Source organism: Cetorhinus maximus, chromosome 4, assembly GCF_964194155.1.
Source record: "Cetorhinus maximus chromosome 4, sCetMax3.hap1.1, whole genome shotgun sequence".
Classification (NCBI taxonomy): domain Eukaryota; kingdom Metazoa; phylum Chordata; class Chondrichthyes; order Lamniformes; family Cetorhinidae; genus Cetorhinus; species Cetorhinus maximus.
Genome location: NC_135882.1, coordinates 100,903,146 through 100,928,470, shown reverse-complemented (window position 1 = coordinate 100,928,470; position 25,325 = coordinate 100,903,146). Strand labels below are relative to the sequence as shown.

Below are 25,325 nucleotides of genomic sequence, written 5' to 3'. Positions count from 1 at the left end.
AGACATAGGAGCAGAAATTAGGCCATTTGGCCTATCGAGTCTGCTCCGCCATTCAATCATGGCTGATAAGTTTCTCAACCCCATTCTCCCGCCTTCTCCCTGTAACCTTTGATCCCCTTACCAATCAAGGACCTATCTATCTTGGTCTTAAATGCACTCAATGACCTGGCCTCCACAGCCTTCTCTGGCAATGAATTCCATAGATTCACCACTCTCTGGCTAAAGAAGTTTCTCCTCATCTCTGTTCTAAAAGGTCTTCCCTTTACTCTGAGGCTGTGCCCTCGGGTCCTAGTCTCTCCTACTAATGGAAACATCTTCCCCACGTCCACTCTATCCAACTTTCAGTATTCTGTAAGTTTCAATCAGATCCCCCCTCATCTTTCTAAACTCCATCGAGTATAGACCCAGAGTCCTCAAACGTTCCTCATATGTTAAGCCTTTCATTCCTGGGATCGTTCTCATAAACCTCCTCTGGACCCTCTCCAGGGCCAGCACATCTTTCCTGAGATACGGGGCCCAAAATTGCTCACAATATTCTAAATGTGGTCTGACCAGAGCCTTATAAAGCCTCAGCAGCACATCCCTGCTTTTATATTCTAGTCCTCTCGAAATAAATACCAACATTGCATTTGCCTTCCTAACTACCGACTCAACCTGCAAGTTAACCTTAAGCGAATCCTGGACTAGGACTCCCAAGTCCCTTTGCACTCCAGATTTCTGAATTCTCTCCCCATTTAGAAAATAGTCTATGCCTCTATTCCTACCAAAGTGCATGACCTCACACTTCCCCATGTTGTATTCCATCTGCCACTTCTTTGCCCATTCTCCTAACCTGTCCAAATCCTTCTGCAGCCTCCCCGCCTCCTCAATACTACCTGTCCCTCCACCTATCTTTGTATCATCTGCAAACTTAGCCAGAATGCCCTCAGTTCCTTCATCTAGATCATTAATGTATAAAGTGAAAAGTTGTGGTCCCAACACTGACCCCTGCGGAACTCCACTAGTCACCGGCCGCCATCCTGAGAAGGACCCCCTTATCCCCACTCTCTGCCTCCTGCCAGACAGCCAATCTTCCATCCATGCTAGTACCTTGCCTCTAATACCATGGGCTCTTATCTTACTGAGCAGCCTCCTGTGCGGCACCTTGTCAAAGGCCTTCTGGAAGTCCAAGTAGATAACATCCATTGGCTCTCCTTTGTCTAACCTATTCATTACCTCCTCAAAGAATTCTAACAGATTTGTCAGGCATGACCTCCCCTTGATGAAACCATGCTGACTTTGCCCTATTACCATGCACTTCCAAGTATTCTGAAATCTCATTCTTAATAATGGACTCTAAAATCTTACCAACGACTGAGGTCAGGCTACTCGGCCTGTAATTTCCTGTCTTTTGCCTCACTCTCTTTTTAAACAGGGGGGTTACATTAGCGATTTTCTAGTCCTCTGGGACCCTCCCTGATTCCAGTGATTCCTGAAAGATCACCACTAATGCCTCCACTATCTCTTCAGCTATCTCCTTCAGAACTGTGGGGTGTAATCCATCTGGTCCAGGTGATTTATCCATCTTCAGACCTTTCAGTTTTCCTAGCACCTTCTCCTTGGTAATGGCCACCATACTCACCACTGCCCCCCGACTCTCTTGAACTTTGGGGATGTTACTCGTGTCTTCCACTGTGAAGACTGATTCAAAATACCTATTCAGTTCCTCCGCCATTTCTTTGTTCCCCACTACTACTTCTCCACCGCATTTTCCAGTGGCCCAATGTCCACTTTTGCCTCTCTCTTACCCTTTATATATCTAAAAAAACTCTTGCAATCTTCTTTTATATTACTGGCTAGTTTACCCTCATATTTAATCTTCTCCCTCCTTATTTCTTTTTTAGTTGTCCTCTGTTGGTCTTTGTAGGCTTCCCAATCCCCTGGTTTCCCACTGCTCTTCGCAGAACAACTCTTTCATTCTTCAAACTTGTGAGTACACTACAACCCGACAAAGGAACTGGTTCTTACCTGCGTTGTGTCCGCATATGGCATGGGAGTGTACTATTGCACAAAATGGACGACGGTTCAGAAAGGCCGATAGGCTATGTGTCCACAGCCGAAAAAGAGTATTCGCAAATTGAGAATGAAGGATTATCGATTATTTTCGGAGTTAAAAAATTCCATCAATAGGGAGAGTGAACCTGCGTGAGAAGGGCAGCGACAGCAGGAGATAAAAACTGGCGCAGAGAGTCCATTCAACGTGTTTCTACCTGTCAGAGCTGAAGTGTGATGTCAAAGGAAAATAGGTAGGTGATTGGTGGGTATCTCTTCCGTGTCTTTTTTGATTGGCCAAGTGGTTTAAATCAGGAGACATTATCACAGCTGAAGAGTACAGTTTTAAAATATTTAACATCCAAATTAATTAATTAGATAGAATTGATATGGCTGGGCAGGTGATGCGTTGCAACTGTAGTATGTGGGGACTGGTGGGCGCCGGTGCAATCTGCAGTGACCACATCTGCAGCAAGTGTTGACTGCTCGAGGAACTTAGGCTCAAAGTTGATGAGCTGGAGTCCGAGCTGCGGACTCACCAGAGAGGGGGGGAGTTATCTGGACACTGTGTTTCAGGAGACAGCCACACCCCTTCGATTAATCACATCAAATTTGGACCATGGTCAGGGATATGAGGGTGTGACTGCGAGTGAGGCAGGTATAGGGATCCAGAATTTAGCTTTGGAGGAGCCTCAGCCAGTTCCCTTGTCCAGTAGGTCCGAGGTTCTTGCTGCCGGTGTGGACGAGGGCGCAGACTGCAAGGAGGATGAGCGAACTGACCATAGTACTGCGGTACAGAGCACCATTCAAGTGGGGGGAAGAAAAGAGAAATGTAGCAGGAATAGGAGATAGCATAGTTAGGTAAATAGATACTGTTCTCTACAGCAAAGACATAGAGTCCCGAAGGCTGTGTTGCCTATCTTGTGCCAAAGTTAAGGACGTCTCTTCCTGGATGGAGAGAAACTTGGAGTGAAAGGGGAAGGATCCAGTTGGCGTGGTCCACGTAAGTACCAACGACATAGGTAGGACTAGGAAAGAGTTCTGCTGAGGGACTACGAGCAGCTTGGGGCTAAATTAAAAACCAGAACCACAAAAGTAATAATCTCTGGATTACTACCTGAGCCACATGCAAATTGGTGTAGGGTAAATAAGATTAGAGAGGTAAATGCGTGGCTCAAAGATTGGTGTGGGAGAAATGGGTCCTAACTTGTGGGGCATTGACACCAGTACTGGGGAAGGAGTGAGCTGTTCCTTTGGGATGGGCTTCATTTGAACCATGCTGGGACCAGTGTCCTGGCGAATCATATAACTAGATAGGACTTTAAACTAATTAGTGGGGTGGAGGGTTCAATTGAAAAGAAGTTTAAAAAATCAAAAAGAAACGAGAGAGTAGAGGTGCAGGGCTGTGAAGAGGCGAACGATAATCAAAGTGTGACAGGAAGAGGCAGAAAATATAACCGGAAGAGTGTAGCAGAAATTAGAAGCAGAATGAGTAATAATGGTAAAAAAGTCAAAGCTTAAGGCTCTTTATCTGAATGCACGCACGCAGCATTTGTAACAAGATAAATGAGTTGACGGCACAAATAGAAATAAATGAATATGACTTGATAGACAGAGACATGGTTGCAAGGTGACCAAGACTGGGAACTCAATATTCAAGGGTATTCGACGTTCTGGAAAATAGGCAAAATGGAAAGGAGGTTGGGTAGCTTTGTTAATAAAGGCAGGTATCAGTGCGGTAGTGAGTAGTGATATAGGTGCAATAGATCGTGATGTGGAATCAGTTTGGGTGGAAATAAGGAATAGCAAGGGTAAGAAGTCATGGGTGGGAGTCATCTATAGGATCCCGAAGTGTTGCCTCACTGTAGGACAAAGCATAAATCAGGAAATAATGGAGGCGTGTAAGAAGGGCACTACAATTGTCATGAGTGATTTTAATCTGCATATTGACTGGACAAATCAGATTGGCAGGGGTAACATGGAAGACGAATTTGTAGAGTGCGTCAGGGATTGTTTCTTAGAATAATATGCTGCAGAACCTACCTGGAAACAGGCTATTTTAGATCTAGTAATGTGTAATGAGGTGGGGTTAATAAGAGATATCGTAGTTAAGGGGTAGCGATCACAGCATTGTAGAATTTCAAATTCAGTTTGAGGGTGAGCAGCTCGGGTCTCAAACCAGTGTCTTCAACTTAAATAAGGGCAATTACAGAGGTATGAAGAAACAGTTGTCTAAAGCGGGCTGGGAACATAGATTAAGGAGAAGGTCAGTGGATGAGCAGCGGCAGACATTTAAGCAGTATTTCATAATTTAAAAAATTTATCCCGGTCAGAAAGAAGGACTCGATGAGAAGGATGAACCACCCATGGTTAACAAAGATGGTCAAGGAGAGTATTCAATCAAAAACTAAGGCATACAAAGCAGCAAAAACTAGCGGTGAGCCAGAGGATTGGGAATTTTTTAGGAACCAGCAACAGATGACTAAAAAGTTAATAAAGAGGGAGAAAATTGATTATGAAACTAAATTGCCAAGAAATATAAAAACAAACAGCAAGAGCTTCTATGGGTATATAAAAAGAGAGTGGCTAAAGTGAGTGTGGGACCCCTGGAGGATGCAACTGGAGAATTGATAACGGGGAACAGGGAAATGGCAGAGAATTTAAACCAATATTTTGTATTGGTCTTCACGGTGGAGGACACTGTAAACGTCCCAAAGATATCAGATAAGCAAGGAGCTAATGGGAGGAAAGATCTTGTAACAGTCTCTATCACGAGGGACAAAGTATTTGACAAACTAATGGGACTAAAGGCAGACAAGTCGCCAGGACCTGATGGCCTGCATCCAAGGATTTAAAGGAAGTGACTGCAGAGATAGTGGAGGCATTGGTCAAAATATTCCAGAACTCACTGGATTCCGGGAGGTTCCCAGTGGATTGGAAAACCGCTAATGTGACGCCCCTGTTCAAGAAGGGAGGGAGACAAAAAGCAGGAAACTATAGGCCAGTCAGCCTAACATCTGTAGTTGGGAAAATGCTAGAGTCCATTATTAAGGAAGAAAGAGCTGGACATTTAGAAAAGCTTAACGCAATCAAACAGAGTCAGCATGGTTTTGTGAAAGGGAAATCATGTTTGACAAATTTGCTAGAGTTCTTTGAGGATACAACAAGCAGAGTTGATAAAGGGGAACCGGTAGATGTAGTGTATTTGGATTTCCAGAAGACATTCGATAAGGTGCCACATAAAAGGTTATTGCACAAGACTGGAGCTCACAGTATTGGGGGTAATGTATTAGCATGGATTGAGGATTTGTTAACACACAGAAGACAGAGAGTTGGGATTACTGAGTATTTTTCAGGTTGGAAAGACGTAACTAGTGGAGTGGCACAAGGATCAGCTCTGGGGCCACAATTATTTACTATCTATATTAATGACTTAGAGGAATGTATCCAAATTTGCTGATGATACAAAAATAGGTGGGAGGGCATGTTGTGATCAGGACATAAGGAATCTGCAAGAGGATATCAATAGGCTGAGTGAGTGGGCAAAACTTGGCAGATGGAGTTTAAAGTAGCAAAGTGTGAGGTCATGCACTTTGGTCAGAAGAATCAAAAGGTGGACTATTATTTAAATGCAGAGAGACTCCAAAAAAGTGCAGTACAGAGGCATGAAACACAAAAAGTTAGCATTCAGGTGCAGCAAGTAATTAAGAAGTCAAATGGAATTTTGGCCTGTATTGCTAGGGAGTTGGAGTTTAAAAATAGGGAAGTCTTGTTACAACTGTACAGGGTGTTGGTGGGGCTGCACCTGGAATATTGTGTGTAGTTTTGGTCCCCATATTTAAGAAAGGATATACTGGCATTGAAGGCAGTTCAAATGAGATTCACTTGGCTGATCCCTGGGATGAAGGGGTTGGCTTATCAAGAACAGCTAAAGCAGTTTGGCCTTTATTCATTAGAGTTTAGAAGAATGAGGGATGATCTTGAAATGTACAAGATTCTGAGGGGGCTTGACAGGGTAGATGTTGAGAAGATGTTTCCACTAGTGGAGGAATCTGAAACTAGGGGACATAGTTACAGAATAAGGGGGCACTCATTTAAAACTGAGATGCGAAGGAATTTTTTCTCTGAGGGTAGTGAATGTCTGCAATTCTCTACTCCAGAGAGTTGTGGAGGCTAGATCACTGAAAGTATTTAAAGAAGAGATATAGATTTTAGATTTTATATAGATTTTAGAAATATTGGGGAATTGAGGGCTATGTGGAGCTGGCACGACAGAGGAGTTGAGGCCTGGGGCAAATCAGCCATGATCTCCTTGAATGGCAGGGCAGGCTTGAGGGGCCAAATGGCCTACTCCTGCTCCTAATTCTTATGTTTTTATCTTCTTAATATGTATATGGTTGACACTTTACAACAGTGTCTGACCACAAGCTGCTGTTGGGCCTGTTCAGTAAAGAAAAAGCTATGCCTCCCATAGCTTCTGCACGTATTCAAAGGTGGACTGTAATTTTATCCGCATATGAATACACTTTTGTGAACAGACCAGTGATGCATATAGCCAATGCTGATGCCCTAAGTCGCCTTCCTTTGCAGGAGAGTAATGAACATGCCCCAGTTCCCCAAGAGATCGTATTAGCAGTGAATTTCCTGGATTCCTCATCAATCTGCACAAGGCAAATAAGAAACTGAATGTATTGTGATCCAGTCCTGTCTAGAGTGAGAGACCAAGTATTGAACGGATGGTCCCCAGGAACCGGTCCCTGGTGAATTGAAGCCACCCCTTCACTCGAAGGAATGAAATGAGCAGTCGAGATGGTACGCTGTTATGAAGTACGCCAGTAGTTGTTCATTCACAAAGAAGGGAACCACTCTTAGCAGAGTTGCACAGCGCACATCCAGGAATCTCAAAAATGAAGATGATCGCGCAAAGTTATATTTGGTGGCTGGGCATGGACAGTGATAGAAGGTGGTTAAATACTGTATACAATGCCAATAACTACAGAAGTTACCTGTTGCAGCCCCAGTACACCCATGGGAATGGCCTGGTAGGCCCTGGGTGAGAATGCACATAGATTATGTCGGTCCTTTTCTAGGCACCATGCTCCTACTAATAATGGAAGCACATTCCAAATGGCTAGACGTGTACAAGGTTAGGTCGCCAACGTCAGGTGCGAATATAGAACAGTTACGCCAAAAGCTTTTCTATACATGGATTGGCAGAAGTAATCATCTCAGACAATGGTACTGCATTTACTAGCGCTGAATTTAAAAGATTTGAGAGCCTAAATGTTCAAACACATAAAGACAACACCATATCATCCATCGTCTAACAGATTAGCTGAGAGAGCAGTACAGACTTTTAAAGCTGGAATGAAAAAATTATCAGGAGGATCATTGGAGACTGAACTTTCACATTTCCTGTTTCACCATAGAATAACCCACCACACTACTACATGTTCAACACCTTCAGAGTTACTTATGATTTGACGCCTTCGAACAAGATCAAGCCTGGTACTTCCCAATTTGGAAGGGAAGGTAGAGAAAAGTTAAGGGAATCAAAAAGCAACTAATGATTTACATAGTCGAGAGCAAGAATTTTCTGTTGGTGAAATAGTGTACGTATGAGACTTTGGTGGTGGATCGAGTTGCTAACCTGTAATAGTTTCTATGACCGGACCCTTGTCATACCACGTAGAAATGGAGGGCTTGATCACCCGCAAACATGTGGATCATTTTAGAAGAAGGGAGATACCCCAACAAAATGATGTTCCACCTGGAACTATTGTAGAACCCATGGTCTCTGTTGAAATTGTTCAACCAAGAATAGAAATACCAGATGTCTCTGTCAGAGTTGATAACACTGAACTGCCCGTGCCTAAAGAGGTACCTGATGTTGCTCCGATTCCAGATAATGTGGAATCCTGTGAGAGATTTGAAAGCCATGGAGCTACGATGTTCCACCCGGATCAGGTGACTGAACTTATAATTCCATGACGTGTGTATATTTGTAATGTCATGAAGATAGTTGTTCTTGTAAAAACAAACTGTACAAAAAATTTAAAGGGGGAGGAATATAGTAATTGTAGCTTTAAGGAGTGTAGTGACTGTAGCTTTAAGACTTATTTTGGTGTGTAGCATCACATGACAGTGAATGAATCAGCTTTAAGCGCAGGGAACCTTAGAGTGGGAGTTCTTCTCGTTGTGGAGCTTGATGGAAGCATGTAACTGCTACTGCAGCCTGTAAATAAAGTTTGATGTTTCTAATGAGAAACCTGTCTGGAAAATCAAGTCCATAACAATGACATTTGCAGTTATTCAACAAAGGATAAGCTATTAAGGAAAGCTTTGGAATGAAAAGTTAGTTAATTTGCATTTCTACCTGGGAACAGGCCATATATGTCACATTGCCAAGGAGATGGGTAGAGCTCAGTGATATTCTTTGTTGTGAGTTATCTCTGTGAATTCAGTTAGGGCACCAGCAGGCAAGATTGGTTGATTTTCTTTGGAAAAGCAGCTAAGAAACTATGTCAGCTTTCGGTCTTATCTAGCTTGTAGCTTCTTGGAAGTAAAAGATAAAACCAGACCTATGCCTGAAGTAGAGTAAATGCTAGATCCATCGCCCATGACACAGCCTGTGAATGGGAGCTGGTATTCAGTATAAGATAAAGTTGGAAAGGGGAGAAATGACTGGAAAATTTGTTTAGCTGGAAGTTAAAGGAAGAAATCTATAGTAATCCTCAATGAAAGACAGTTAACCTTGTTGCAGTTGGAGTTCTGGAGGTTGTCAGCTTGGTGGCAGTTAAAACTATAACAGCCGGCTATTGGAAACCAAGGGTGTTTTCTGATGTTTTAAGCCACTGCGCAGGAGTTGCAGGGAGGCCCATGCTGGAGCTGTGGAATCCAGAATTGAGGTTGGTAAAGAAATTGGAAGATCGCTTAGCCAAAAGCTAATGGAAGGATCCCCCATGAAACCTTGTACCTTGGTGAATAGCTGGAACACTGAAGAGAAATCGAAGTGAATTCCTCAGAACAGTGGTTGGGTTGGTCCCAGGAAAAGTGAGTTGAATCTTCAAGATTTCATAAAATAATTGAATTCTTGGGTGGGGGTAGGGGGATGGAAGTACAAAGTAGAACTGAATTTATGGTACAAGTCTTTATAAACCATTGTGTTAAGATAATAGTGCTTACTTTATTTAATTCTTTTTGATATACAATAAAGTTTGCTTTTGTTTGAAAGTGTTAAATTTTGTGGCGTAGTTCTGTCGGTTAATTTATGGATTTTTGGATTTCTTCTTTAAATGTTAATTGTCCCTAACCGGATCATAATACCTATCAAGCTCCTTCAGAATCTTGTATGTTTCAATGAGATTGCCCCTCATTCTTCTAAACCCCAGAGAATATGGGCCCAATTACTCAGCCTCTCATCATAGGACAACCCCTTCATCTCAGGAACAATTTAGCAAAATTTCACTGTACTGCCTCTAATTAAAGTATGTCATTCCTTAAATATGGAGACAAAAACTGCACACAGTATTGCAGATGTGGTCTCACCAAAGTTCCATAGGATTGTTGCAAGACCTCTATTCCTGTACTCCAATTCCCTTGCAATAAAGGCCAACATGCCATTTGCCTTCTTAATTGCTTGCTGCACCTGCATGCTAACTTTCTGTGTTCCTTGTATGAGCACACCCAAGTTTCTCTGAACATCAACATTTGCAACTTTCACATCTTTTTTGAAAAATGTTCTGTTTTTCTGTTCTTATGACCAAACTGAATAACCTCGCTTCCTGACATTATACTCCATCTGACATCATGTTGTCCACTCACTTAACCTGTCTCTTTCTTTTTGCAACCTCCCTGTGTCCTCCCCACAGCTTACCTTTCCACCTAGCTTTTATCATCACCAACATTACTCTCTGTCTCTTCATTTAAGTGATTAATATAGGTTATAAATAGCTGAGGCCCCAGCACTGATCCATTTGGCACTACACCAGCCACAGCCTGCCAACTTGAAAATGCCCTGTTTGTGCCCACTTTTTGCCTCCTGTTAGTTAACCAATCCTCTATCCACGGTAATATATTACCCCCAACTCCGTGAACCCTTACCTTGCCTATTAACCTTTTATGTGGCACCTTATTAAATCCTTTTGGAAATCCAGGTATACTACATCTGCTGGATCCCCTTTATCTACCCTATTAGTTATGTCCTCAAAAAATTCTAATAAATTTGTCAAACAGGATTTTCCTTCTGTAAAATCATATTGACTTGTTCTAATCATACCATATTTTTCTAAGTGCATTGTTAAGACATCCTTAATAATCGATTCCAGCATTTTCCCAATGACTGATGTTAGGCTAACTGGCTTGTAGTTCCCTGTTTTCTCTCTCCCTCCTTGAAAAGCAGCAAACCATTCAGACCATTTAGAAAAGCTGAAGCCAAGGGAATATCTAAGGTAGACCTGAAATTTGTAACATCCATCTTCAAGAGGATTTTTAAAAGAGGAAATAAAATATGGATCAGGAATGTATAAAAATTGGAACTTTTTTGCTGGAGAATGGTAATGGTAAGCATTACAGCAATCCCTTACTTTAAAAAAATCTCTTGGCTAAAATTTAACTATAAGGCTGTTTTTAAGAAGCAGATATTCCATTTCATATTCAAGCTATTGATGTTCTGTATATCCAAGTAATTTAAACTATTAACTCTTCATCATGCAGAAATATTGTTGCATATTTAAAACAGCGCAACATTTTACTTAAATTTTATCACCTTTTTCTTGCTAATTTCAGCATGTTCCTGAAAGACATCGATGTAGTTTCAGTGCAGAAGTCATTTATAGAAGGCTTCAGGTATGAACAGATTCATTTAACTTATATACTTTTTAAAATGCTAGGTACATTATCAATATTTTCTATGCTTTTAAGGCTACTGAGTAGATATTTCAGCATCTGTGGTAGAACTCGCATGTCTGTGTCGAGAGGTTGAAACTTCAAGTCACACTCCAGAGATTTGAGTGTGACATTTCAGTGCAGTACTGGGGGTTGATGGACTGCCTGCGGTGCCATTCTGTGGATGAGGTATTAAATCAAGGTCCAGTCTGCCCTCTCAGGTGCATGTAAATGATCCCATCAAATATTTTGAAGAAGAGTAGATAAGTTTTCCCTGATGTCTTGGCCAATAGTTATATCTCAATCAATATTACTAAAGTGTTACCTGCTCATTATTACATTGCAGTTTGTGAGATCCTGTTGTGTGCAAATTAGCCGGTATATTTCCCACGTTATGACAAAACTATACTGTGATAAGTACTTCATTGGTGAAGTACTTTGGGAGATCATGGGCAGAATTTTGCCCTTGGTGGACGTGCAGGCCCCACAGGCTCAGCGGTGGGCCGACAGCCGACCCCAGCCACCGAAATGGGGCCCACCGCCATTTTGAGTGAGTGGGCCAATTAAGGCCCGCCCAACGGCCTGCCCGACAGGAAGCGCTATGCGCTTTCTGTGCGGGGGGGTGGGGGAGGGATTCCCCATCTGTCAAAGTGCGCTCTTTCACGCATGCGCGCGAAAGAGCGCACTGCTCCCTGAGACCAATTGCTGTCTCAGGGAGATTACTGACAGGTCAAAAAAAAACAAAAATATTAAAATTATTAACATGTCCCCATCATGTGACAATGCCACATGAGATGGGACATGTTAATAAGAAACACATTAACTTTATGAAACTTTTTAAAAACGGACATGAAACCTCATCCCGCCAGTGGATGAGGTTTCATGTATTATCAGAAGCCCGCTGGGGCTCCTGGCCTGCCCGCCAACCTTAAGGTTGGACGAACAGGGTCTTTAACAATCTTAATTAGCCTGTCAATGGCCTTAATTGGCTGATTTCGCTGTCTGCCCGCCTTCCTGAAAATTTAAAGGGACCGGGATGATGTCGGGGGTTCCTCCCGATGTCATCCCATGTCATTTTCCCGTCGGCGAGCGAGCCCTGCTCCCAAATCGCCGGCGAGAAAATCCTGGCCCATGAGTTTGTGAGACACACTTTATAAATGTAAATTTTTTTTGTGTAATTTATTCAATTGTTTGAATTTTTCTGCTCAACTCTGCATGACTTGTCCCAGTTAGTGTTCTGAAAGTTGGATGTTAGCTATCCTGGATTATCGAATGGATTTATAAATGATTGTTAATTTGTTCTTGAATTGGGGTCTCCAAGAGCTTTCCTACAAACTATGTTAGAATAACTGATTTATTAATAGAGACCACCTCTCATTTTTCTAAACTCCAGAGAGTATGGGCTTATGTGTCATGTATGTTAACTGCTACTTGTCAGCCTAATACTGCAAGTTTTCCATGGGCGGTTCCAATTTTGGAGACGTAAAAGGAACGGAGTATTGAAAATGCCAGCTGACAGCTCCACTACTGACCTTGTGATGGAGGATAGGTCATTGATGGAACAGCTGAAGGAGTTTGGGCTGAGGACACTCCTGCAATAATATCCTGGTTGCAATAAATAATCTCTGACAATTGTGGCCACCTTCGTTGTGTTTGGTATGACTCCAGCTACTGGCGGGTTTTCCTTTGCTTGATTTCCTTGGTGTCATAGTTGGTTGAATGCTGTCTTGATGTCAAGAGCAGCTGCTCTGACCTTCCCTTTGGTATTCAGCTCCTGCGTCCATGTGCATATCAAGACTGTGTCATGATCTGGAGCCAAGCGACAGAATCCAAACTGAGTGTTGGTGAATTGATGATTCCTTCCATCAGTTTACTGATTATTGAATAGAGGCTGATGGATGGTAATTGGCTGGGTTAAATTTACACTGCTTTTTGTATATAGGACATACTTGGCGGCAATTTTCCATATTATCTGGTGGCTGCCACTGCCATAGCTGCACTGGAACAGCTTGGTAATTATTCTGGTATAAATGACAATGAAGATGTCACACATAAGGCCTGAACTTCCTCGGAGTGGCATTCAGTGTCAGATTGCCACTCTGTGCCCAATTTCTTGCCTGAAGTTTTTTCCCAGCCTGTCTCACCTGACCTTCTGACTCAGGCTGGTCGAGATCCAGACAGTGCAGCACATCCCCAGGGCCTAGCATTGAAGTGCAGCTGAGTTGAAGGGAAGGAGGCCACACCCCCTTTTTTACAGCACTTGCCGTAAACCAGCTAAGTTTAAAGAATCATGACAGGCCAGGCTGAAGGTAAGTATCTAAGGTAAGGGGATAGGCTTTGGTGGGTGGGGGGTGGTTGGAGGTCAGGGATGGACGGAGGTTGGGGTGAGAAGTTCGGGGATGGTCGGAGGTTGGAGTGGGAAGGTTGGAGGGGGTATCGGGGTGGGTGATTGAATTTCAGGGGTGGGGGGGTGCTTGGAGGGGGTGGTCAGAGGTTTGGGGGGCTAGCGTCAGGCTAGGCTGGGCCTTGGTGGTGGGAGTAGGTTCAAGCCTTGGGTCGGATCGGGCTAGAGTGGGTTTGGGAAGGGGGTTCAGGTCGGTCCTGGGGAGTGTGTCAGGCCTTGGGGGTGGGGTGGGGCCTCAGGTCGGTTCGAGTCTGGGAGGTTGGGGGGGGTGAGATTCCCCATGGGAATGAGGGGAATCTGTTGGTGTATCAGGGGTGGGGGGTAATCAAGGGGTGGGGGAGTCCCCTGAGGGGTCAAGAGATGGGGGAATCTCCTGGGGGGTTGCGGGGGTGCGGGAGAGCAGACCCTTGGGGGCTCAGGGGTGTGAGGGGTGTCCCCTGGGGAGGGTCAGTCTGGTTCTGTACAATAGTTACCCAGAAGTTAGAAGTGGTTTTAATCCTTCTAACTTTTTCTGAGTAACTATTGGTGTAACCCAGTCAGCCATCTGAAGCTTACGATTTAGATTGCATTTTCAGATGGTTCCAGTGCAGGGCAGTTGCCGAGGGGAAGTTTGAACTTCTGGGCAATTGCCAAGCAAACCTTACCTGGGAACTTCCAAAGGGGATTCCCCAGTGCATCTTTGGGGTATCCCCCCAATATGACACTAGGGAGCTTGGAAGTTACAGCCCATTGTCTTTATTGTGTTAGAATATAAACATTTTGAATAACCTCTTTTAAGGGTATATTCTTCTTGCATATTAACTCTAATTATATCAAGCGTAGTCACATATTTACTGAGTGTTTAATACGGTATTTTTTCACAGGGACAAACTGCCAATCACCAAATAAGTAAGGACTTCTGGCTATTTGTGACTGATTCAACACTGCAGTCTGCAAATCAGGATTCTGGAATACCCAGAATCCTCTCAGTCTGTGTCTCCTCACTCTGCGTACTGGGTACTGAAGTTATAAAATCACTGAATGTTGAAACAACCAGCAACATTTCCTTCAAGGATGCTATTGTCGAAAAAGGTAACACCTAGTGTAAAAGTGTATTCTTAAAATGTATTTTCTTTGGTTTACTGAGTAAATTGAGACCTAAGGGATTGTGGAAAGAGAAGCCTATACCAAACTCCTGTTTCATTAAAACACTGAAATGAACTGGGAAGGGATAGAATTGGGAAGTAAGAAAGAAAATAGTGTAAAGAAAAATGCAAAGCACAGAAGTTGGATGAGCATAACAGCAACTTACATTTATATAGAGCATTTCCTATGCAAGATGTCTGTGAGCATTTTATAGAAGAATGAGAGGAACAAATGCCAAGCCATGAGATAGAAATTTGGAGAGGTGATTGAAGGCTAGGTCAAAAAGATGGATTTTAAGGAAGATTTTTTAAAGAAAACAGATAATTAGGTGAAATTCAGGGAGAGAGTAGTACTGAGACAACTGAGAGCTCTGCCACAATGAAGAGGTGGAGCCAAGTAGGAAACTAGAATGCAGGACCTGAAGAGCAGTGATGTCTGGATTACCCCTGTTACCACACGCAAGTGAGTATAGAAATGGGAGGATAGAATCAATGAATGCGTGGCTGTAGAGTTGGTGTAGGAGGGAGGACCTTAGATTCCTGGGACGTTGGGAGCAGTTCTTGGGATGATTGGATCTGTACAGGCTGAACAGTTTGCACCTGAACAGAGCTGGGACCAAATTCCTTGCAAGACAATTTTCTAGTGCTATTGGGGAGGGTTTAAATTAACTTGGCAGGAGGATGGGGGCCCGGAGGTAATACTAGAGAAGAACACCAAGGTTCACAGAGAATTTGGAGGACAGATAGCCCAAGAGTAGGAAATGTTATTAGGTGGGTCAGAGTGAGAGGGAATATAATAAAGTTTAAATTAGGGTTACTGTGTATGTATGTGAATGCGAGGAGTGTGGTAAATAAAGTCGGTGAGCTGCAGCCGCTGAAAGCAATGTGGAAATATGATATGGTGATCACGTAGACCTGACTCAAAAAGGGGCAGGACTGGGTATAACATATTCCTGGAATCAAGGTGTTCAGGAAAGATAGGGAAGGAATGAAAGGAGGACGGATGGCAGTATTGATTGAGGAGGACATCGTAGTGCTAGATAAAGAGGATGTTCCAGAGGGGTCAAGAACAGAATCTATTTGGCTAGAGATAAGAAACAAAAAATATACAGTTATATTGCTCAGCGTTGTCAAGGTGCAAGATGAAGAGAAACAAATTTGTAAGGAAATTACCAGAAGTGCAAGAACTACAGAATAGTTATAATGTGGGGACTTTAATTATCCAAACATAGACTGGGATGTTAGTAATGTAAAGGGCAGAATGTTTCCAGTCCAATCAGGAAGGAGGCAATACTGGACCTGGTTCTTGCCCATATGTCCGTCCTTGGCCTGCTGCATTGTTCCAGTGAAGCTCAACGCAAACTGGAGGAACAGCACCTCATCTTCCGACTAGGCACTTTACAGCCTTCCGGACTGAATATTGAGTTCAACAATTGTAGATCATGAACTCTTTCCTCCATCCCCACCCCTTTTCCAACCCCCCCGCCCCCCTTTTTTTCCAATAATTTATATAGATTTTTCTTTTCCCACCTATTTCCATTATTTTTAAATGTATTTCCATCCATTGTTTTATCTCTACCTTTTAGCCTTTTTCGATTCCTTCACCCCACCCCACCCCCACTAGGACTATCTGTACCTTGCTCGTCCTGCTTTTTACCCTTAATTAGCACATTCCTTAGATAATATCACCACCTTCAACACCTCTTTGACCTTTTGTCTATGACAGCTTTTGGCTATCTCCACCTATCACTGGCCCTCTATCCAGCTCTACTTGTCCCACCGCCCCCTTAAACCAGCTTATATTTCACCTCTCTTCTATTTTCACTTAGTTCTGTTGAAGAGTCATACGGGCTCGAAACGTTAACTGTGTTCCTCTCCGCAGATGCTGCCAGACCTGCTGAGTTTTTCCAGGTATTTTTATTTTTGTTTTGGATTTCCAGCATCCGCAGTTTTTTGCTTTTATTTTTGTTAAGGACAAACCATGTTCAACTAACTTGCTTGACTTTTTTGATGAGCTTAATGCCATTGATGTGGTGCATTTGGACATATAAAAAGCATTCAATAAATTGCCACACAACAGGCTTGTGAGCAATGTTAGAGCTTAGAATAAAAGGGACAGTAACAACATGGATATCAAATTGGCTGAGTGACAGGAAATGCAGTAGTAGTGAATAGTTGTTTTTCAGAAGGGAGGAAGGTTTATAGTGGGGCTTCCCAGACGTCAGTCAGTGTTAGGGCCCCTGCTGTTCCAGATGTATATTAATGACCTAGACTTGGGTGTACAGGGCACAACTTCGAAATTTGGGGAGGACACAAAACTTGAAAAACTTGTAAACTGAGGAGGATGGTGTTAAACTTCAAAAGGTTAGGTTGGTGGAATGGAAAAACAAATGGCAGATGAAATCCAATACAGACAAGTGTGAAGTGATTCATTTTGGTAGGAAGAATGTGAAGAGACAGTATAAAATAAAGGGTACAATTTTTAAAGGGGTGCAGGAGCACAGGGTCTTGGGGTGTATGTGCACAAACCATTAAAGGTGCAGGACAGGCAGCGAGAATGATTGATTATGCATTTGGTATCATGGGCTTTATAAATAGGAACATAGAGTACAACAGCAAGGAAGCTCTGATAAACCTGAATAAAACACTGGTTCAGCCTCAGCAAGAGTATTGCATCCAGTTCTGGTCACCACACTTTATGAAGGATGTGGAGGCATTAGTGAGAGTACAGAAAAGATTCATGAGAATGGTTCCAAGAATGAGAAACTTCAGTTACATGGATAGATTGGAGAAGCTGGAGATGTTATTGGAGAAAAGTTTAAGAGGAGATTTGATAGATATATTCAAAATCATTAGGGGTCTGGACAGAGTAGATAGGAAGAAACTGTTTCCACAGATGGAAGGATTGAGAACCAAAGTACACCAATTTAAAGTGATTGGCAAGGAATGGCAACATGAGGAAAAGCTTTTTTACACAGCAAGTGATTAGGATCTGGAATGCAACGCCTGAGAGAGTGATTGAGGCAGATTCAATCATGGCTTTCAAAAGAGAATTGGATAATTATTTGAAGAGAAAACAAGCGCAAGGCTACAGGGGAAAGGCAGGGAGTGGCACTAGACGAATTGCAGTTGCAGAGAGCCAACATGCGCATGAAGGGCTGAATGGCTTCCTTCCATGCTGTGACAATTCTGTGACTCTATGATTCTAAGCTGTACAGGAGGTCAGAATTGGGGGACTCCAAATGCTGTGGAAGGAACTTAGGGCTTGAAGAGGTTACAGTGGTAGAGATGTGTGATCACCTAGAGGTATTTGAAGATTGTTTTTAATTTGGTTGCATTGAGGAACAGGAACCCAGCATAGGTGTGTATGCACTATCAGGATGAGATATGGACAGCTAGCTTTTTGAATAATTTGAAGTTTGTGGAGGGTGCAAGATGGAAGTAAAACAAAAGTTAGCAAGTAAAACATTGAAACAATTGAGTCTGAAGTTGACAAAAGTGTGTACAATGGTTTCAATGTTGGTGGGTTTCAGTATGGGAGGGGATAATGTTGCAGAAGTGGATGTGGGGGACTTGATGCCGAAATGTGGAACATGAAGCTCATTTCTGGTAGATCATGACATCGAGGTTGTACATTGTTTTGTTCAGTCTTGGCGTGTGGCCAAGTTATGGGATAACATTCGTGGCAAGAGAGCAGAAAGTGTGATGACTGCTGGCAACTATGGCTTCAGCATTCTCGATGGTTAACTGAAAAAAGTTGTGCTTTGTCCATGATATTGTCAAACAAGTAGTCCAACAGTACTGAAATGGTTAAGAGAAATGCCTGTGATGAGTTGCTGAGGGGCCACACATTAATGGGGAAGAAGCAAGGATAGACATTTGATGACCCAGAAGGTCATAGTGTGGGGGTGGAAGGAGAAGCTATTGCTGGAGATGTGCTAGTTTTGCCTGCACAGATAGCAGAGAAACTGCATGAGGGTAGTTCCATGGAGCGGAACAAGAAGAGAGATGGTTTGTGGAAGATGGCGTAGATGACTGTGTGTCCATTGGAGAAGTTGAGCCGCACAAGGAAAGGTAACGCACCGCAGTCACTGAGAATGTCATTTGGCATTTTGGCTAGGTCTATTGCAATGTTGTGAGATAAAGGGAAAAGAGACTAGTAGAATCTAGACTGGGAGTTACAACAGACTTATGCAGACTGATGATAGGCAAACAAAACGTTCAAGAACCTTGGAGAAGAAAAGGAAGTTCAGAGATGCTACAATAGTTAGATAGGATAAAGAATTATCAAGGAGTGAAGTAAAGTGTGAAACTGAAAGATAAAAATAATAATGTAACAGTAAAATAAGACAGATCAGAAAATCTGGTTTCTTGTGTCATCAGCAATCATGATAAGACTGTTACATAAAGGGACCAATCAACCTGGAACTAGAGATAATGAAAATTTAATTTCAACCTAGGACACTGCATATTCCTCCCAAAATGAACAGCAATAAGCCCATCTGAGACCCACTCCTGCTTCGACCCCAAAATACAACATTGACCAAAGCGAGCCTCCTAAATATTCAAATGATAAAAGGGAAAATTTAAAAGTAGAAATCAGAAACATTCATTTGACCTTTTGACTTAAACATGTGGATTCCACAATATCCACACACAACCTGATGCCTGAAACAGACTCAGAAATAAAATGGCAAGATAATTAACCTCGAAGAGGCCAAGCATTATTTGTGAAGGGATAATCATGCCAGTTTAAAAAATTGAGGACTTCAAACATGGTTCCATGGGGGAGGAAAAACTGAGAGAAGTGAAAGCTATATCCATTCTCCACCAGTTTCCCAGAGATTTCCTTAGCCTTAAGAGAGCAAGCTTAAAAATAACAATAGTCGACCACATCATGCTACACTTCAAATGTAATTTATTAGCTGTAAAATGCTTTGGGGTGCCCTGCAGTAGTAGAAGATGCTTTATAAATGCAACTTTTATTTCACGGCAGCTTCCTGGACATCGTAAAGGAAGCAGTCTCACTTACCTGGATGGCATACTGGTTGTCTGTCTATGGCGTATTACAAGTGTGGGCAAACCATGGCTCTCGAGTCGCATGCGGCTCTTTGACACACAAAGTGTGGCTCACGGAAAAATATTGGCTGAATACCTTTTTGCGTCTCAATCTAATATAAACTGTGTTATGAAACCCAAATTTACCTGCTTGTCAGGAATTCCAAATCCCAAAAGCCTTTAGACTTGCCGTGCATACGCAGGCTGGAAACGGGCTGCACATGCGGACTTCAACAACTTTTCATTCTTCAGGTCCTGTGCATCTGCGCAGAGGGAAAAAAGAAGGGCATAAAAACCCGGGTCAGGCGACTGGGTGTGGAGTGCCATAGTCGGGAATTGTCACGGAGAGAGGGACAAGAGAAGGGGACAGGGAGAGGTCCCAAGAAGTGTTCCAGAGGCAGGGGCAAGGGAGAGGAACAGGTCCCAGTTGAGTTAACTGGGGAAATCTAGAATTAGGAGGCATAGTTTCAAAATAAGGGGTCTCCCTATTAAGATGGAGATGAGGAGGAATTTCTTCTCCAAGAGGATCATTAATCTTTAATTCTCTCTTGTGGAAGTCTGAAATATCCCAAAGAGCATTGGAGGCTGGGTCATTGAATATATTCAAGGCTGACTTAGACAGAATTTTGATCTACACTGGAGCCAAGGGGGCAGGCGCGAAAGTGGAATTAAGGTCACAATCTGTTTAGCCATGATCCTATTGAATAGTGGGGCAGTCTCACAGGGTTAAATGGCCCACTCCTACTCCTAGTTCTTAGGAGTTCACCTTCCAAATTTACTTTACTACAATACAATACCGCACTTACTACATCTACATTACTGCACTATCAACATATGGGTAGCAACAGCAGAAAAATGCTGACTGGTTCAAGGCTAACATCATTATGATGAAACGTGTCATTGAAGCCAACAGTCTGCACTCGTTAATTACATGAAAGATCTGAGCGGGAAAATGCTGAATGCGCTAAGAACCGCTCGAAGCAAAGTCCAATAGACTGCAAAGCAGTGCACCAATGACCTATTGGTTACAACTCTGCCAACAACACTCTCAAGAAGCTTGACACCATCCAGGACAAAGCCGCCCATTTGATTGACACCCCATCACAAACATTCACTCTCTCTGCCAATGACGCACAGTGACAGCAATATGTACCATCTAGAAGATGCATTGCAGGAACTCACCAAGCCTCCTTACACAGCACGTTCCAAACCCAGGACCTCTACTACCTAGAAGGACAAGGGCAGCAGATAGATGGGAACACCATGACCTGGAGGTTCCCCTCCAAGCCACTCACCATCCTGACTTGGAAATATATTGCCATTCCTTCATGTCACTGGGTCAAAATCTTGGAACTCCCTCCCTAACAGCACTGTGGATGTACCTACACCACATGGACTGCAGCGGTTCAAGAAGGCAGCTCACCACCACCTTCTCAAGGGCAACTAGGGATGGACTATAAATGTTAGCCAGCAACGCCCACGCTCCATGAACGAATAAAAAAAGAATATCCAGATGACCTTCAACATGGGAATGCCAGGAGCATATATGAAGGGATCAAAAAGGCAATGGCTCCATCAGCAAAGAGCATGACTCAATTGAAAATAAAAGCAAGGGAGGTCACCACCTACTGCAATAAACAGTTGGAGAGAGGGGCGGACCATCAGCTTGAGTTGTACTCTAGGAAGAACACTGTCAGCAAGAGAGCTCTAGACACCATAGCAAACCTGCCTGTCATGGCAGATATGGTTATTGAACCTTTAGTGGAGAAGCTTAACAAAGCTATTGACTCACTAGCCATGGGCACAGTTCCAGGTGCTAATGCTATACCACCTAAACTCACCAAGCACAGGAAACTGGCACTCCTGCAGCATCTGCATGAACTTCTCTGTCTCTGCTGGAGGGAGGGGGCAGGGCCCCAAGGTATGTGTCATGCAAAGATTGTGACCCTGTACAAGAACAAGTGTGACCAAGGCGATTGCAACAACTATTGAGGTATCTCCCTGCTGAGCATCGAGGAAAACTACTTGCCCCTGTTGCCCTTGTCAGACTGCTGATCTTGGCTGAATGCATCTATCCCGAATCCCAGTGGTTTCAGGACTGGAAGATCTACAATTGACGTGATCTGCTCAGTCCAGCAGCTGTAACAGGAATGCCATTATATTTGCCATTTATCGATCTCACCAAGGCATCGACCATTTGAGCAGAGGCAGTCTATTTAAGCTGCTTGAGAAAATTGGCTGACTGTTGAAGCTGCTCAACATGATCTCCTCTTTCCATGACAACATGATGGGTAAGGTCAGCTATGACAGGACAATATCGGAACCCTTTGAGATCCACAGTGGGATCAAACAAGGATTGTGTTCAGGCACTGACACTATTTGGCATATCTTTGCTACTGCCATATGCATTTAGGTCATCTACAGAGGGTGTCTATTTGCCCACAAGAACTGCCGAAAGCTTTTCAGCCTTGCCTACCTGAGATCCAAGACGAAAGTACACCATGTCCTCATCAGAGAGTTGCACTGTCCTGACAATGCCACACTAACATTCCACACTATGGAACACTTGCAGTGGTAAATGGACAGACATTCTCATGCCTGTAAAGAGTTTGGTTTGACCATCAGCATCGGGAAGGCAAATGTCATGGTCCAGGATGTTACCAAATTGCCATCTATTAGCATTGGCAATGAGACGTTGGAGGCTGTTGATAGCTTCACATACCTAGGCTCCACAATCACCGGCAATCTGTCAGTTAATGCTGGAATCAACACACTCGTCACAAAAGCTGCAGCTGTTGTATCCAAGCTGAGTAAGAGAGTGTGGAACAACAGCAACCTGACTGAGAACAGCAAACTGCGAGTCTACCAAACCTGCATCCTCAGTGCACTCCTCTACAGTGGTGAGACCTGGACAACATATGCTAGGCAGGAGAAAATACTGAACAGTTTCCGTCTACGTGTCTGGGACATATCCTTGGCATTTCTTAGCAGGACAAGGTCACCAGCGTGCCAATTACATCGGCATACACTCATTGCTAAGCTCACAATGACTGTGCTAGCTCGGCCAAGTTCATCGGATGGTTGACTACTGTATGCTCAAAGACCTTCTGTATGGTGAATTGGCCACTGGGTCACGACCTTCTGGGCATCCATATCTACCTACAAGGACACCAACAAGTGAGATATGAAGATGGCGGATAATGATACTGACAACTGGGAGACAGATGTTGAAGGTCATGACCTCTGGAGGCTGACTGGAAGGACACTGCAAGAGGCGAGCAGAAACAAAGAACTTAGCTGGCCGAGAAAAGGGCCCAGAGAAAACAGAGGCCAGTGAATCATGCACCTTCTCAGCCCACTGTCTTCCTCTGCAGCAGATGTGGCAGAGACTGCCATGCCAGATTGGGGCTTCTGAGCCATACCAGGTGATGCATAACACAGAGTTGACCAGCATGGCGCAAACCATCATCTTACAAGGCAGAGGCAACCACAGATCAAAGTTGCAAATAATAGTAAGAGTTGATATCCAAACCAGACCTGAATCAAAATATTGAACAGGAGCAAATGGAAATAGTGCACGTTGAATAGATAGATAGCCAATTAATTAATATTTTATGAATGGATACTGAAGACATGGCCAGCTCGAAGCTCAATGTCTAGATTGATTTGGAATGCTGACGGCTTAAAAATAAATCTTATTTCTATATCTATTGAGAGCTAGGTCTTAATGGATCCCCAAAATAATAAATAATCAATTTGATAAATTCATCAAGTAAAAATGGGCCTATTGTTACTGGGGCAGGGAACATTCAGGTTAGTAAAAAGATAGAATGGAAAGACATCTGCTAGCTTTGGAATTTAAGAGAATATACCCAGACATTTTACCAACTTCAGAACCTTCAGTTAACCCAGAAGAACCAAAAGAACTTTCTCTCTCTGAGCATCGAGCTTTAGTCAAGACTCAATAATATGAATTCTGTGAAGGCCTCAATCCAAAAAGACATAAATTATAATTCTATTTACAGAAGATTAAAGGAAAACAAGATGAAACTATTAAATTACACAAACTGCAGCCACCTTCATATCTGGAAACCAGCTGTCCCATATTGTCCTGTAACATAGTAAGGCAAGCTGACAGCATGAAACTAATTTTGAAAAAGATTGTGGAAATTGCAATAGAGCCAGACCCCAAACGTTTCTCCTGCTCTCTTGAACCTTGGATTCACAATATGTAAATAGGATAAAGAATTATTGGGATTTCATTGCCTGAAATAGGTGCTTCCTGCATTTGAATAGTTTTTCCCATTTCTATTTGAGTGCAATTTTGAACTACCTTCTCTGATAAGAGCATCTGAGTATATGGTGCATTGTAGGAGGATGTACTGGCACATTACTGTTGTGCTGCAGCATTTATTCCATGAGCTATAACTTTGCTTACAAGCTTGTTGTGCGGCACTATATACCAAATGCCTTTTTGAAGTCCATGTATGCCACATCAAAAACATTGTCCTTATCAACCCTCACTGTTATCTCTTCAAAAAACTCCAGCAAGTTAGTTAAAAATGTTTTTCCCTTAAGAAATTCATGCTGGATTTCTTTAATTAACCCTCATTTGTCCAATTGACTTTTAATTTTGTCCCTAGTGTTTCCGAAAGTTTCTCCACCACCAAAGTTAAACTGACTGGCCTGTAATTGCTGGGCTCATCTTTAAACCCTTTTTTGAACAAGGGTGTAATGTTTGAGATTCTCCAGTCCTCATGCACCACTTCTGAGCCTAAGGAAGACTGAAAAATTATGGCCAGTACCTCCACAATTTCCACTCTCACTTCTCTCAGTATCCTTGGATGTATCTCATCCATTCCTGGTGCCTTATCAAAATTAAGTAAAGAAAGCCTATCCATTATAACTTACTCCTCATCAATTTTAAACCCTTCTAGTGGCTGAATTACCTCTGCTTTCACCATGGCCTGGGTAGCATCTTCTTTAGTAAAGACAGATGCAAAGTATTCATTTAATACCTCAGCCATGCCCTCTGCCTCTATGGATAAATCAATTTTTTGGACCCTTATCAGCCCTACTCCTTCATTTTACCACCCTTTTACTATTTATATGTCTATCGAAGACTTTAGAATTTTCCTTTATGTTGGCTGCCAGTCTCTCTTCATACTCACTCTTTGCTTCTTTTATTTGCTTTCTCACCTCTGAGCCTGGTTCTCAATTGTATTTTCTACCTGAAATCTGTCATAAGCACACTTTTTATTCTTTATCTTAATTTCGATCTCTTATCATCCAGGGAGCTCTGGATTTGTTTGCCCTATCCTTTCCCTCTCAAGGAAATTTATCTTGAAACTGGATACAAAATTGGTTGAGTGATAGGAAACAGGGATTAATGGTTAATGGATGTTTTTTGGGCTGTATAGTGGAGTTCCCCAGGGGTCAGTTTGGGACCCTTGCTTTTCCTGATGTATATTAATGATCTAGACTTTGGTGAACAGGGTACAGTTTCATAGTTTGTGGATGATACGAAGCTTGGAAGCATTGTGACCTGTGAGGAGGATAGTGTAGAACTTCAAAAGGACATAGATAAGTTGGTTGAATGGGCAGATGAAGGTGACAGATGAAGTTCAATGCGGTGAAACGTGAAGTGATTCATTTTGGTAGGAAGAACCTGGAGAGGCAATATAAAACAAAACGTACAATTCTAAAAGGGGTGCAGGAGCAGAGGGACCTGGGTGCATATGTGTATAAATCATTGAAAGTGGAAGGACAAGCTGAGAGAGTCATTAATAAAGCCTACAGTATCCTGGGCTTTATTAATTGGG

At 42.8% G+C, this 25,325-nt stretch overlaps 1 protein-coding gene across 2 annotated transcripts in view; it reads left to right on the top strand.

Moving 5' to 3' along the window:
• Nucleotides 1-25,325, top strand: part of spidr (scaffold protein involved in DNA repair) — a 341,449-nt gene that overhangs the window by 294,305 nt on the left and 21,819 nt on the right. For both annotated transcript variants that reach the window (XM_078540540.1, XM_078540539.1), the window contains 2 exons: nucleotides 10,819-10,878; nucleotides 14,185-14,392. In XM_078540540.1, coding sequence (XP_078396666.1) covers nucleotides 10,819-10,878; nucleotides 14,185-14,392 — 268 coding nt within the window. The remainder of the gene's footprint in view (nucleotides 1-10,818; nucleotides 10,879-14,184; nucleotides 14,393-25,325) is intronic.